The following is a 15,091-nucleotide window of genomic DNA, read 5'->3' as shown; positions in this document are numbered from 1 at the left end:
TTGATACCCTGGAGCCCTCGTCTGCCAGCCCCTGCGGTCTTCCCCGGGCGTTGCCTGTGCCCTTGGCTGCCTGCAGTAAAGTGCCTTATTTATACTTGGACTCGGGGACGACCTGGCTTTTGCCTTTTAGATTCCGGGTGCCAGTTAGCAAAAGCTCCAGCAGAAACCAGTTGGGGATGTTTTATGGGTGCTGCTTTTGCTGAACTTGCAGGGCGAAGCCACCTGCGATGGCTCTGGGCCCAGCATTCTCTCTGAGGGGTTGGTTTATGTCATGAGAAATCAAAGGGCATGTCTCTATAAACCTTGATTCTGGGGTACCCTGCCGTGATGAATGACTGCAGCCGTCGGCGTGCCTGGGGGCTCTGGCCAGGCTGCCTTCCTCTGTTCCGGCTGAGCCCATGGACGACTAGATAGTGTTGTAGATTTTGCAGGAGCAGCTCATGCTCACAGGAGGGGGGAGCGTATTGAATTTCCTGTCTTGACCTGGGCTGCTTGGCCCTTGGGCCACAAAGGTCCTGTCTGGGTGCCCTGAGGAATTCAGGTCTCTCAGAAGGTTCTGGATAAGACAAAGCCCAGCCCTTCTGAGAGCCTTCCAGGTGGGGACGTGGTGGCAGTCCAGGTGGACCCGGTAGCTGGTGTGTTTAAGGAAGAAGGTGTGTGGGGCGTGAGGCATGGGGGTGGTGGGGGGGATGAGGTGGGTGGGGCTGTGCAGGCCGCCGGCCGAGGCTGGGCACTTTCAGGCAGTTGTGCTGTTGAGTCTGCATGGGTCTAGGCACCTTTGGCCGAGGCCATCTGCAGCAGTGCCTTGGTGCTGTTCACTCTGGGCCGCTGGGAGTCTGTAGAGACGAGGCTCTTCCCTGAGCCCAGCCTCTCCATGGGCTTTGCTGAGTGAGGGGAAAGAATGGGAGGGAGCTTGGGGGACTCTGTGCACGGGTGCTGGTGGCTGCACTTTCAGTTCCTGATAGCACGGCCAGCTGGGGCGCTGGCGTGTTTGTGAGCTGTCACCTCTGTCCTTTCATCCTTGTGGCTGAGCGTGGCAAGCAAGTGGCACGGCTTAGAGGAAGCCCTGGCTTCTTGTGTCCACCCGCCCAGGAGGGTGAGTGGGGCCCATGCCCGGGAAGGGGGACAGCAGGGAGGCTATAGTCCTGTCAGCATGTGCGGGGTGGGCAAGACCCCTCCACCCTTCCTGGCCAGGCCGGCCCAAGGGTTCTGCTTCCTGCCCCTCTGGGGCTGATGTGGCAACTTCGCACAGCTCTGTGGGTGGCCGCACCTTGTGACAGTTGTTCACTCAGCAGATATTTATTGAGTACTTGCTGTGTGCTAAACACAGTGCTAGCACGGGGCGGCAGGGACCAGAGCAGACCCAGATCTCTCTGTTCATGGGCTTTCCATTCTAGTGGACAGAGGCGGACCTCACCAGCAAGCACCAGGACACATTTATGTCGGACAGTGAACGCGTCCTTTCAGCAGGGACTTGGACGAGCCTCAGTCCGAGGGGTGACTGAAGAGAGTGTAATGCAGGGTGGGCTTACACAGCCGTGGGCAGGCTGGGCGGGGGGAGAATGAGCGGCCTTTGTAGCTCCAGGTTTCCCCAGGGAGGGAGCCGGGAATGGATTCTCTGTCCTCCGCCATCTCTTCCCACTCTCCAGCCTCTTGCTCTGCCTCCCAGTCACCAAATCCTCCTGGAGCTAACGAGGTCCTCGTGGGCCAGGCCTGGACAGAGTGGGAGAGTGGATTTGGAGACACGAGTGGGGGAAGGCTGGCCCAGGGCTAAGTGGGGGGACAGGCCGGGGAGAGAGATGCAAGGTTAGAGAGGGAAGCCAGGGAAAGCCATCCTGAGAAAGTACCATTGGAGCCAAGACGTGCAGGAGGTGTCACCTTCCTCTGAGGGTCCCATGGCCAGGTGAGTGTGGGAGGTGCCCCGGGGCCGTGAGGGCAGGTGCCATCTGCCCAACTCTCACTGCAGCCCCAGGCAGAGCCCCCTCCCTTGCAGCAGCTCTGGGCTGTCCCTCCCCTCTTGGACCTCCATGCCTGCTGCCTGCGGGCCAGAGAGCCTGCAGGGCCTCCCTCGAACACACGTCACACCCACTGCCTGACTGCTGGCCCCCGGCCCGCTTGCTACGACTGCACTTCCTTCCTTTGTTTAGTCATTCACATGGCACTATTTTAGGTGCCAGGAAGGAGGCAAGGTCCCTGCCCTCACAGAGCTTACACTTTACCCGGGGAGACAACAAGCAAGTGAATATATACTGTTCGGCAGCGATGCTGGTTCTAGAGAGGCGGGAAGAGAGTAGCGGATAGGTTTGGATGGGGTTATCGGAAAAGCTCCCGGGAAGGGGGAGCATTTCTCCAGAGGCCTGGGTAAAGCAAGAATGTGAGCCTGGTAGGCCCTGGGAGAGAGCATTCCTCACAGGGAACAGCAGCAGTGGAGGCCCCCAGTGGGAGCGTCCTCGCAGGTCAGGGAAGGGTGGGATGCCTGTGCGGCTCCCCTCAGCGCCTGTGGCTGGGAGTAAGTCTGCACCATGTTGTAAGGGCAGTAGAAGGCGGGGAGGGGTTGAGCAGGGTAATGCCTGCTGGGATTGCCACTTTTCAAGGGTCCCTCTGGGTGGGTGCAGACCAGGCTGTGGCAGAGGCTGGGGCCGGGAGCAGCTAAGAGATCCTGCAGTTGTCCGGGTGGGAGATGGGGATGAGCCACATGGTCTGGGCTCCAGCTTGGAGGTGAGCTGAGGACGGAGGGGGTCCCGGAGGGGCCGGTGCGGGGCCGGGTTTCAGCAGAGAGCGTGGCCTCCAGTGTCCTGGGCACCGAGGCCCCCTGAGGACTGGGAAGCCACCTGCAGATTCAGGAGCACGGGGCCATTGTGGCCTGGCAGGGGCTGTAGTGCAGGAGGGGGTGGGCCAAGGTCTGCTGGCGTGGATTGAGGAGAGCACGGGCGGCCAGGACACGGGGATGGGCTGGGTGACTCTTCAGAGCATATTTATTGCAAAGGGAGAGAGAAACAGACGGCTGGCGAGCACGGGGGTCAAGGGGAGTGCTTTTATCTATTTATTTTCAAGCCGGGTGAGGGTCCTGTATGTCTGGATGCAGAGAATGGTCCTGAGAGGGGAAAATTGATGCTGGAGCAACTTGGGGGGCGGGGGTGGGGAGAAAGGCGAGGGGTGGGGCAGGCCATGCCCAGGTGGAGGGGCAGCCTCGGGTGGGAGCAGCTGTCTAGAGGGGCCCAAGGAGGAGGGGTCTGGAGAGTGGGTGCTAGGAGGATAGGGGGTGTTTTCTCAGTGAAAAGGGAAGCCAGTGTGGGCGTGAGGAGGGACACCCGCCTGCTGTGCCAGGCCTGGCTCCGTCTGGCCTTCAGTGCCTGCTGCCCGCCGTCCTCAGGGCCAGCACCCCGAGGGCTGCCGCTCCGGGTGCACCGTGTTGTGCTTCCTCCTTGCTCGTGTGGCACCTGCGAGCCTGGCTCAGCTTAGGGCCTGGTGCTGCATGCCCTGGGCGTGTGTGTGTGTGTTGTGTATGTGTTGGGGACAGGTGGGTGTCCCGGCTCAGGTGAGGAACAGGCCAGGCTGCTGGGTCTGTGACTTGCAGAGAGGATGGCGGCCTGCAGACACATGGGCAGGGATCCAGTGTCGTCTGGGCCAGATCTCGCGTGGATGGGAAGCTCCTTGAGGGCTGGAATTGGGGGTTGGGGGTGTGTCTGCACACCACTGCAGACTTTCCTTCCGTGAGCTGCACCCGTCTACCAGTCACACAGACCCAGCTGCCTCTCCTCCCCGCTTGTGGTCCAGTGCCCAGGGACAGGAGGGGAGGGTGTGGTTGACAAGCCCCCGTGGTCCTCCGGCGGCCCAGTGAGGGGCTGTTTCTAGGTCACGGGCAGGCTGAGCTTGGACCGGCTTGCCACGTGCTAATGGGGGCCCTGCCTCTGGGTGGGGGACGCGCCTGGTGATGCTAACAGAAGCCTGCGTGGCGGCCTGTGCTTGTGTCTTTGCAGACCCTCATTTTGGCTGGGGAACGAAACCCTGAAGGTGCCGCTGGCGCTCTTTGCCCTGAACAGGCGGCGCCTGTGTGAGCGTCTGCGAAAGAACCCGGCGGTGCAGGCTGGCTCTGTCGTGGTGCTGCAGGGAGGGGAGGAGACTCAGCGCTACTGCACCGACACCGGGGTCGTCTTCCGCCAGGTGAGCCCAGCCGGCAGCCTCCCACATCTCTGAGTGTGCACTAGGCCCGCTGTGGGCTGTCTGCCCTCCTCCAGCATCAGGCCTGGTGGGCCTGGGCAGCTCTGCCCCCTGGGGGACCCTGAAGAGGCTCTCTGAAAGCAGGCCGAGGCTTAGGTCCCCAGGGAGCCCCCTCTGTAGGGGTCAGGGCTGTCGCCAGCCAGCCTCAGCTCTCTCAGGTCAGAGTCTGGAGAGACGATGCTCCTGGGAGAGCAAGCAGGCAAGGCTTCGTGGAGGAGGCAGTATTTGGTGTGAGCCCTGAAGGCCGGCATGAATTCTGACTGGTGGAGCTTGGGATGGGCTTTCTGGGCTCGGGGGTAGTATCCACAGGATTGGACCTCAGAGGGCGGGCTGGGCAGCCTTCCCTGGCCCGGGAGAGGTGCAGATGGGGCGGGCTGAGTTCCTGGGGCCAGATTCTGCCACAGCAAGGAGGACGGGGGCTGCAGAGGTCCTGGGAGGAGGCATGTGAGCAGGGTCTGAGCAGGAGTCGGCAGCCCGGGCATTGGTCCCGGCTTGGCCGGTGCCGACCCTGTGACCCTCACTGGGGTTTGGTTTCCTCCTCTGGGAAGTGGTCCAGGGGCTCCTCGAGGTTCTGGAACCCTGTGGGGCAGGGGTGGCCCAGCTGCAGGAAGCCAGCTTGGATGTGGTGGCCTCAGCTGAGAATCACTGGCATCACTCGGTTCCCAGGAACGAGAACGAGGACACTGGACAGAGGAGCTCACCCAGAAAGCCAGGAGGGCCCTGAGCCGGCCCCACTTTACAGATGAAGAAACAGGCTCAGAGGAAAATGACTTGCTAGAGGTGGAGCTGGGATTATTTAGAACCCATCTCCCGACCCCAAGTCTAGCGCTCTCCTCTCCTCCCTGCGCTGCCCTGACTGGAGGTCTGATGCGCTGGGAACTCCCCAGGGGCAGGCAGAGCCGAGAGGACATGGGCGTCCAGCATCCGGGTCAGGGAGGAGGCAGGGGAACCAGAGGGTAGCTAAGTGTGGAGAGCGGGTGGTAAGGCGTGGCCTCTGCAGCTGGACAGCGTCCACCCCGCAGGGCACGGGCGGAGATCCACTGCCGGGAGCCACGGCCCAGTGTTTTCCGTGGAAAGCACCTCCTCCTGCAGGGCTTCCCTCTGCCACGCCGTTCTTGCAGCTGCAAGCCTGCCGTCCCTGTTGCTGGAGACGTGCGGGTCTAAATAGGTTTTCTCGGACTAGTCTTGATGCTTCTTGAGGTTTCCATAGTCTGTGGCTTAAAAACCGATCTCCTAAACTCAGCTGTTGGCTCTCTTACTGGTGCTATGCAAGATTAATTTTAGAAGAGCGCCTCCTCCGCTTCATACCTTTGTAACGCTATTTTAGCTCCGTGTTTAATGCTAAACACTGAAGTCATCAGCTGCCCCGGGGGTGGGAGAAGGAAGGAAGAAGTCCTAAACGGAGGAGTCCGTTTCTGAGCAGATGCCTGGCCTGGGCGTCTAAGTCAAGGTGGCATCTTGCCTGCCTGCAGGCAGTGGGGGTAGCAGAGAGGTGGGGGGAGGGAGGGGAGTGCGGGCAAGGCGGAGACGAACCTGTGGTGCTCCTGGGCACCCATGTCTTAACCTGCCCTGTCTGGGACCTGACGCGGGTGGCCGGTGAGGTGGGGTGCAGGTGGGGCTGGGGCACGGGCCTGAAGCAGGGTCTGAGCAGCCAGCCAGGAGGAAGGAGGGGACGGCAGCCTGCAGCTGGTGCAGGGGGGCAGAGTGCTGTGGTGGAGGGTGGTGTGAGGCTGGGGGTCAGGCTCCGAGAGCCAGGGAGCCCGAGCTGACTCTCCAGGGTGCGGGGAGGAAAGCGCTCGGTCAGATACCCCACCTCTCTCCTTGCACCTCACGTTGCTGTCCTGCTGACGGGGTGACCTGGGTCCTTGTTCCCGCCACAGGAGTCCTTCTTTCACTGGGCCTTCGGTGTCACCGAGCCAGGCTGCTACGGCACGATGGACGTGGACACTGGGATGTCGACGCTCTTCGTGCCCAGGTTACCTGCCAGCCATGCCACCTGGATGGGAAAGTACGGAGCACCCCGGGGCGTGTGACCGTGCCTGCTGACTGCTGGCTGGCTGGGGTGGGGGTGGGTGCAGGGCCTGGGCTGTGGGTGTCAAGCGGCGGGGGGTGGGAGGCAGAAGGCAGAATTAGCAAGGGGGAGGGTTAGTGAGCAGGCCCGCTAACAGCCTACTCTGGGCCAGAGCCTGTTACCCTTTGCTGGGAAGGAGTGTCAGAGCTGGAGACACAGACCACGGTCACGTTTGTTCGGAGGTACTATTAATTATTAATCTTGAAATTCCGGATTCCCAGCTTTGTTAAGATGCCCGAGGCTTTGGCCTGGGTCATTGGGAGGCAGCCCCTCCCTGGGTGTGGTGGGGAGGGCAGCCTGGGGCCCTTCTCTGAAGCCCATCACTGACGTGCAGTGCAGGGCGTTACTGTGTGCCTCCCGCCTGCCGGCCTCTGGGCTAGGCTCTGTGGCCCCCAGGATGTAGGCCCTGCCTCAGCTGGCTCACCTGGGAGACAGGGTCGTGCTCTAGGGCCGTGCTGTGGGAGAAGTGTGAGGCCAGAGGCCTGGGTGAGCCTGAGCGGCTGCCTCCCTCATCATCTGTGGTGCCTGCCAGCTTCAGGGCCCTTGGCCCCGTCCACCCCTCGCGGAAGCCATTCCTGCCTGCTCAGAGGCACTGAGGCAGAAGCTGTACTTAACTGGGGATGCTTGAGGTGATCAGAGGATCCTGCCAAATGCTCGCCGCCTTCCAGCGTGTCGTTTCTGCCAGGAGAGTGCTTATTCTGGGCTAATGTATACATTGCAGCCTTTGCTGCCTCGTGGGCCCAAAATACTCAGTACCAGGTAGGCTGGTGGGTCTGCGGCTGGTTTGAATGATAAGGCAGCCGGCTGCTGCAGGGACATTGCTCTGTGCAGAGGGCCAGGGAAGGGCTCCCACAGCTCAGCGGGCTTCTCCGGGGAGCGGGTCTGGCCACTGTCGGGCCTCCGATGCCTTATCTGTGGAACGGCGGTGATGCCCTCGTGAGGCATCGCAGGGCTGTGGTCACAGTGGTGTGGTTACATCTGTGACATCATGGTCACAGTGGTGGTCACTGGGGAGCGGTTACATCTGTGACATCATGGTCACATCATGGTCACTGTGGAGTGGTTACATCTGTGACACTGAAATGGGCGGCGAGGGTGCTGGGGACAGGCAGCTAGTAACGTCCACAGTATTGTGGCCACTCCCTATGGAGAGCTGGAACCTTTTCCCTCCTCCCGCGCTCAGCCAGGACCCGGGTGACTGCCTCGATGCGTGAACGTGGCCGTGTCACCGTGTGACCTCTGAGGCTAGACTGTGAAGTGTGCTATGGTTTCCACCTGGTTCTCGCTCCTCAAGCCCAGCCGCCACTCAGTGAGGAACCCAAACTCACCCACGTGGAGGGACCAGAGGCCCCGCTGACAGCCAGCACCGCCCGCTGGAGCGGGTGACTCCAAGCCCCAGTCCCTCAGGGCTTTGTTCCGAGCACCGACCTTCCGAGTCCGTGGACGTGACGCATGCTTTTTTACTCCGCTGCGTGTCAGGGTGATTTGTCACAAAGCCTGGTAGCTGGAGGAGTTTCCTGGTGAGAGTTTAGATCTGGTCTCCGTGAGGAGATTGTCCTGGAGCCCTCCCCGCACCTTGAGGTGATCACAGAGCTATAGCCTCAGCCCGTCCTGCCAGTGGCTCCTGTGCCTGGGCGGCACCCATGGCTTTGGCCTGGCTGCCCTCTCAGCCTCCCTGTGGCCCCGCCTCTTGGCTCAGGGCGTGCTGAGATGCCCACTACTCAGCAGCGCTGCAGTCAGAGATGCAGCACGGTGAGACGTGGGCGTGGACGGTGGTGAGTTTCTGTCAGGAGGTGTGGAGGGGCTCTGAGTGCGTCCCCTCTTCTGACTGCTGCTGCCGCTGCTTATGCAGAGCTAACTCTAAGTCAGGGAGTGCCTGTCCGTGGGGCAGGGTGGACATCCTCCAGGGCGTGGCCCCTGCCTGGGGGACTGCACACTCCATTGGGGGAAGCTGAGCAAATCTCACCCTGCCTCCTCACAGCCATCATCTGGGGAGCCAAACAGCACTTGACTTGAGGGTTTTTGTTTTGTTTTGGCCAAGCTGCACGGCATGTGGGATCTTAGTTCCCTGACCAGGGATGGAACCCGTGCCCCCTGCAGTGGAAGTGCAGAGTCTTAACCACTGGACCACCAGGGAGGTCCCGATTTGAGGGTCTAAAACCCAAGACCTGATTGGTCGGGGAGCAGCTGTTATCGGTTGGCTGTTCTAGAGCATAATCTCCAATAATACAGGAATGATGTTCTGCACTTTGACCGCGGCTGGGTTTTAGAGCCACTGTTAAAAAGTTCTCATTTAGTCTGTCCCTGCTTTGCCAGGGCAGCTGATTGTCTGGTACGGACCTTGGAGGGTACAAATGGGTCTGTAAGGTGGGTCTCCCTCTTGGAAAGGCTCCATGTATGCGCTGGGCAGGCCAGACCACGCAAGCTGGTCCCAACGGGCGTTCCAGCTCTGCAGCAGATAGCTCGCCCCTTGTCTCTTGCCGATCTGGCTCCCCTCCGTGCCCATCCCCGGCAGGCCTTTCCCTTCCTCTGCTCTGGTGTGACCCTCCCCTAGTCCCCACGTCCCAAGCCTTTGGGAGAGAAGGCACGATGGGAACAGGGCAGTGGAAGGGGTTGGTTGTCTGGGGCTGGAGGTGGGGAGCAGCCAAATGTGATGTGTGTAGCTGTTTCCAGACGCTCATGATCAATAGGGCGGGAGCGAGGCTGATGGGATTACCTGGCCTTTGCAGTCCAGACCCACTGGACTGAACGTTTGACCTTCAGCTCCCCAGCTTCCTTCTGAGTCTCTGTCTGATGGCTTTTGAAAATCCATCTGGCAGACACTGCAGTCCAAAGTCATCCAGGGAAACAACACCCCTGTCTGTAGATCTGCCGCTTTCCGTGTAAACAGCCTGTCCTGTTGTCAGGGCTGCAGACGCCGGGGGCTCGTGGGCAGCCTGGTGCTCCGCCTGTTCCTCACCCCGGGCCTTTGTGGGGACAGGAGTGTGGGAGCTTCTATTTTGTTTTTATTTGGGGTCTTTGCTTACAAAAGTTTGGTGTCTTTTTTTTTCTTTTTTTTGCGGTACGCGGGCCTCTCACTGTTGTGGCCTCTTCCGTTGCGGAGCACAGGCTCCAAACGCGCAGGCTCAGTGGCCGTGGCTCACGGGCCCAGCCGCTCTGCGGCACGTGGGATCTTCCCAGACCGGGGCACGAACCCGTGTCCCCTGCATCGGCAGGCAGACTCTCAACCACTGCGCCACCAGGGAAGCCCTGGTGTCTTTTTGATGTGAGAGTGTTTCCCATCATTTGCGTCAGAATCGGCCTCAGCTGATGGCAGTTTTGGCTGCTGGGGTGTCTGGGGTCCTCTAAGCAGGTGGGAAATTGCCTCCTTGGGCAGTTGCAGCACTGACAGAGGGTGAGCAACTTTGGGCCAGGTTGGGCGACCCTCCTAGAACCTTTGGAGCCTTGGCGGTTTTCTGCTCCCATCCCTGGCTGAGGCCTCGGGCTTGGAACGTGAGACAGTGTGGCTGGCCTGGGCTTTGTAGGGAGGAGGGGCTGTCCCCAGAGCTGAGGCCCCGAGCACTGCACTTTCTGGGATGGGGGCTGATGTGCGCTGTGGTGCGTGTGTATGTGTCTGCAGTGTGTGTGCATGTGTGATGTGTGTGGGTATGTTTGTTGGGGTATGGTGTGGTGTAGTGTGTGTGCTGGGTGGTGTGTGGGCGGGGTGGAGTGTGTGTGTGTGTGTGTGTGTGTGTGTGTGTGGTGTAGGGTTGTGGGGTGGTGTGTCTGTGGGGTGTTTGGGGTGTGTGTGTGTGTGTGTGTGTGTGTGGTGTAGGGTTGTGGGGTGGTGTGTCTGTGGGGTGTTTGGGGTGTGTGTGTGTGTGTGTGTGGTGTAGGATTGTGGGGTGGTGTGTCTGTGGGGTGTTTGGGGTGTACTTTTTCACAGTCACTGCCCCCACCCCATACACACAGCTGGGTCACAGGACGAAGGCTGCCTCAGCCAGCCTGACGGCCTGGCCGCGGCTCCCCCGTCTTTAGGGAAGGCGCCCCGGGCACTGATGAGGGGTGCAGGCCTTCCTGAGGAGGACCAAGGGAATTCCTTTGGCTCTGACCCCAGGCGGTTTGCGGGGAGCCTGACCCCGGTCAGCCTGAGGCCTGGCGAGGCGTTTGGCCCCTCTCCCCGGGCTCTGCTGCCCACGGGCCTCCTCTCCATCACCTCTGCTCTCCTCACCGGCCTCTCTGGGAAGTGCTGCCTCGCCGCCCAGGTTCAGGCGCCTGCATAGCTTTGGAGAGCCCTGCTTTTCTCTAACAAGCTAATAGAGCCTTGACATGGTTGCCGACTTCCTTCTGGGGCAAGTGCGGGGTGCCGGGCGGTGAGCCGGAGGAGAGGCCGCTGCGTTGTACGTGGCTGCGGGCAGCTCCGGCCGCTGGAGATGGATGGTGACGGCTGTGATTTGGCCCTGTTACTTATTCATTAGCCCCAGCTTGCCAGCTAGACCTGCGCTTGGAAATTTCATTTCCTAGAGGGCTCCACCGTGTCTGCACCGTGGGCATTAATTGAGAGTCTCCTTCTCACAGGAGGGCCCGCGCGGGGTGTGGGCACTCGCTGCGCCTGCCCTGACCCTGAGTTCTGGGAAAGGCCTCCCCTGTCGCATGCTGGGCCCAGCTGCCTGTGAAAGAGGCCTGCGTGGGCCGGGTTCCCAGACACTGGCTCCTTCTTGAAGACACAAACCCTTTTGAGTGGCACCCTCCCTCCTCTCTCCTGCCAGAGCTGCCCCTTCCTTTTGAAGGGAAGAGTTTCTGGGGTGGGGTCGGCTTCCCTACTGACGCATCCTCTCCCATCCAGTTGCTTCTACTTGGATCTCCCACACGACGGGGTCTGGCATGAGCTGCCCTGCTGGACCCTAAACTGCAGTCAGGGCTCCATGCAGCCCTCTGTGAGGCTGCTGTGGGCCCGGCACTCCAGCCAGCTCTGTAGGGCTCACAGGCACATGCCACTCCTCCTCCTGCCCCTCTGCTGGCTGGCTTGACGTGGTGGCATGGCACCCTTACCTCTTAGGGTGACATTTAAATGATTTTTACTATAATTGGCCCCCAAACAAGAAAAATAAGTACTATTCAAACTTAATTATCTCTGCCCTTTAGAAGAAAAAATGACACGCAAAGTGCCGGAAAAGATGCTCCCCGCTTTTCGGGTTGTATCTGTCAAATTGTTATTCTTGCTGAGAACCAGGCCTGTGGCTAGTTGGGCGATCTGGGGCCCTTGAGGCCCAGTGTGCGTCGAGGTGGGCAAAGGGCATTTGGTGAAGCTGGCCCCTGGGCTCACTTGCTCCTGGACTTTGGGATGGCTTCAGCCGGCTCCCCCATGGGCTGGCTGGCCCTTGCCACTCCTTGGCTCCCGTGGCAGGTGAAGTGGCTCGTGGCTGGTAGGTGAGGGGTGGACAGGCAAGCGCACAGCCCTGGGGCCGCCCACAGATCACAGCTGCCTCGTGTTCTCCTCTCCTTTTCCCCCTCGTCCCCCCACCTCCTCTGGTTCCACCTTGTCAAGACGTTGACCTCAGGCTGAATACACGGAGATGCTCCCAGGTCTGAAGCCTCCTGGGTCTCTGCTGAGTCCTGACTGCCAAGACTCCCAGGTAGGGCAGGCAGGAGCACATTTCCTGAGGTGTCCTTTGGCAAGACAGCTTGGGAGAGTTCGTGTCCCCGACGGGAGGTGAGGTGAAAGGCCAGTGTCCAGGCTAATGGCCGAGACGCCCCTCTGTAGGGACCATTGAGGCTGGTCTCGAAAGCACGTCCTTGGCTCTTCCTGAATATTTTGGGGGTTTGCCTTTGATGCCTGTCACAGCTGGAGGGGATGAAGTGACTGGGGACCAGGGGTGAATTGGGGAGCTGCCGAGAATTCGGGCATCTGTCCTGAGCGGGGACTGGAGCTGGGGCAGTCAGCGTGAATGTGGTGATGACACCGGTGGCCCTGCCTCTTGCCTTTCTGGCACGTGCTTTTGTGAATGGCTGCAGGGTCAGCTGTGCTGAGGGTGTCAGTGCTTGGTAGCAAAGGGTCAGCGAGCTCTTTGCAGTAAGCCCTGGAGCCGGGGCCTCCAGCATCCAGGCAAGGTGCTTGTCATCAGTTCCTGCCCCACGTGGCTGCTACAGGCAGTGCTAATGGAGGCACAGCCTTTGGCCCTTTAACTTTGAGTCCCATCTCAATTGCAGAAGCTAATGCAATTGGATCGTGCAGAGTTAATTACCAGCGGGAGCTTGATACCCAGTGCCCGCTTCAGAGAAGCCAAGAGGGCAGTAAAGCAAAAAGGGTTCGGGGCACCAGGCCGCCGGTCTTAGCGGACCACTGTCTCCCCGGCCTGGCTCGCTGCCTACGGCTGTGAGCTCCCTGCTGCTGACCCCCAAGGCCACCCATCCGCCCCTGGTTTGTGCTCTGTGTTTCCGGGCCACAGTCCGGCCTGGGACGCCTGTTGGGGCAGAGAGGAAAACGGCGCAGGGCTCAGAGAGGGGAGTGGGAATCTGTTCCCTGGGTAGCGGTGCTGGTTGATCAGTGGTGTTGCAGAGGCACGTGGAGCTTGCTTTTAGAGGGGTCATTTCCGAGTCCCAAAGTGCTCTCCCTCCCTGTCCCCTACGGGCCTCCCCAGGTACACCGTCCTTGGCACCTCCACCTGCCTGTCGTCTGCTCACCCTTGAGAGCCCAGGAAGCACAATCTGAAAACCATCTGCTGCTTCCTCTGAGGCTTCTTTCAGATCTGACACTTGGTGACTAGAATATCATGCAATCACAGGCAGGATGGGAGTGAATCCCCCATGCTGATGCGGTGCCCAGGCGTGGGACGGGGTGTGTGTGTGTGTGTGTGTGTGTGTGTCTGTATGTGTGTGTGCATCTTGGACATCCTTCCTCCAGGCGGCTAGAGCTCCTGATGTGAGCTCTGTCACCAGCAGTGACATTGACTCATCTGCCTACCAAGAGGCTGTGGGGGTGGGGATGGTGCTTGCTGGACCCACCAGCCCTGCTCAGTGCAGCCGTGACCAGGAGCCCTTTGTGAGGCGGGCAAGGGCTACCCAGCCTCCTCCGCCCTGCGTCTTTGTCTTCTCACTGGCTGATTTTTCAGGGACGATGAGTAAGCTTGAATGTTTCTCATCACAGTGAGTAATACTGTTACTGGCTTCTTTAAAATGTTAACTTTTAAACTTTTCTTTAAAAGAGACTCTGTGGGGGCCTGGGAGGCAGCTAATTTCATGCCCCGAAGCGTGGGTGGGCTGGCTGGCTGCCCGGCGTGGGTGGGCTCTCATTGGTAGTAGAGGGAGGTTTGTCCTCAGCTGCTGGCCCCAGGCGGCCGGGGTCACGAGCTCGCAGGAGGAGCAGAGGTTGGCTGGGGGAAGGTGGAGGGATGCAGGTGGGGTTCAGCAGTCACTCTGGCCCAGTGTCCTTTGCCCTCCAAGCCTGTGTTGGGCTGACCGGCTCGGTGCCAGGTGCCGGCTGGGGCAGGGGTGGGCCCGGGGCTTCTTGGCCTGAGCTCAGAAGGCAGCCTGGACCCAGCTGCGGCCAAACCCTGACGCTGGCGTTTCCTGTGCTTCTTTTTGAGGATCCACTCCAAGGAGCACTTCAAGCAGAAGTACGCCGTGGACGACGTCCAGTACACAGACGAGGTCAGTAGTGGCCGACTCCTCCCCTTGCAACAGCCTGGCTGGACATCGCGGGACAGCACGGTCCAGCCACCAGCCCCCTCAGCAGTGCCCTTGTTTGGAGAGAGCAGGCGAGAAACATGCCTTTCAGACCTCCCTGGGAGGCCCCTGCTTCGCTGGGGCAGTGCCCGACCTGGTCGCCGGTGTCTTACACCTTGGATGTGGCCGCTGAGCTGCTCGGAGGAAGGGTGTCTCTGTGAAGGTCTGATTAGGCTTGGATGGGCCTTCGCGCGTTGGGAGGCCCTTCCCACAGGCCCTCACCAGCTGTAGGTGCCGCTGTCAGAAGAGCCCCAGACAGCGAGAGGCCTGCGGGATGGGGTGGGCTTGGAGGACCCCTGGCTTTAATCTTCTTCCCAGCATGATTGCCCAGTGGCATGTGGCCTGGGTGTGTATGTGACTATCTTCCTGGGGCTATCAATCTGTCCCCCAATCCAGGCAGTCAAAAGGGGCTGCCCCTGGGCTTCCCTGGTGGCGCAGTGGTTGAGGGTCTGCCTGCCGATGCAGGGGACAGGGGTTCGTGCCCCGGTCTGGGGAGATCCCACATGCCGTGGAGCGGCTGGGCCTGTGAGCCATGGCCGCTGAGCCTGCGTGTCCGGAGCCTATGCTCCGCAACGGGAGAGGCCACAGCAGTGAGAGGCCCACGTACCGCAAAAAAAAAAAAAAAAAGGGGCTGCCCCTGACTTCCACTGCTGTTAGGGCCAGGCCGTGGCAAAGGTGAGAGCATAGCCATGTGCCCCCCTCGTCTCCTTGGGGGACCAAGTCCCCCTGATACTGCACCACTGCCAGGCGCACAGGAGGCCTCTGCTTGTCCCTGGGTGCTGTCATAAGCCCCATCCTCTGTGCAGATCGGTGCTGGGTAGAACAGCAACACCCCGAGGTGAGTGCCCGCCGCCCGAGGTGCAGCCCTGGCCTGGCAGGACCGGCTGCACGGAGCCCCTCCGTGCCACATTTCCCCAGACAGAGGTCGTCATACACTAAGAGCCGGGCTGGCATTGAGTGAAGAGGCAGGAGGAGTTACTGACTGGAGGAGGGAGAGGAGGTGGGAGATGGTAGAGCTGAAAGATCAGCAATAGGAGATGCAGGGCAAGCTGCAATTTCACTCACGCCTGATGTTGATGGAATGTACTTATGCAT

The 15,091-nt window shown here is 60.5% G+C and overlaps 1 protein-coding gene across 1 annotated transcript in view; it reads left to right on the top strand.

Moving 5' to 3' along the window:
• PEPD (peptidase D) overlaps positions 1 to 15,091 on the top strand; it is a 114,254-nt gene that overhangs the window by 4,533 nt on the left and 94,630 nt on the right. The window contains exons 2-4 of the mRNA XM_033843973.2: positions 3,981 to 4,164; positions 6,102 to 6,229; positions 13,858 to 13,921. Coding sequence (XP_033699864.1) covers positions 3,981 to 4,164; positions 6,102 to 6,229; positions 13,858 to 13,921 — 376 coding nt within the window. The remainder of the gene's footprint in view (positions 1 to 3,980; positions 4,165 to 6,101; positions 6,230 to 13,857; positions 13,922 to 15,091) is intronic.

Source organism: Tursiops truncatus, chromosome 19 (assembly GCF_011762595.2).
Source record: "Tursiops truncatus isolate mTurTru1 chromosome 19, mTurTru1.mat.Y, whole genome shotgun sequence".
NCBI classification, from domain to species: domain Eukaryota; kingdom Metazoa; phylum Chordata; class Mammalia; order Artiodactyla; family Delphinidae; genus Tursiops; species Tursiops truncatus.
The sequence above is the reverse complement of the archived record's forward strand: the minus strand, read 5'-3'. Positions and strand labels throughout refer to the sequence as shown.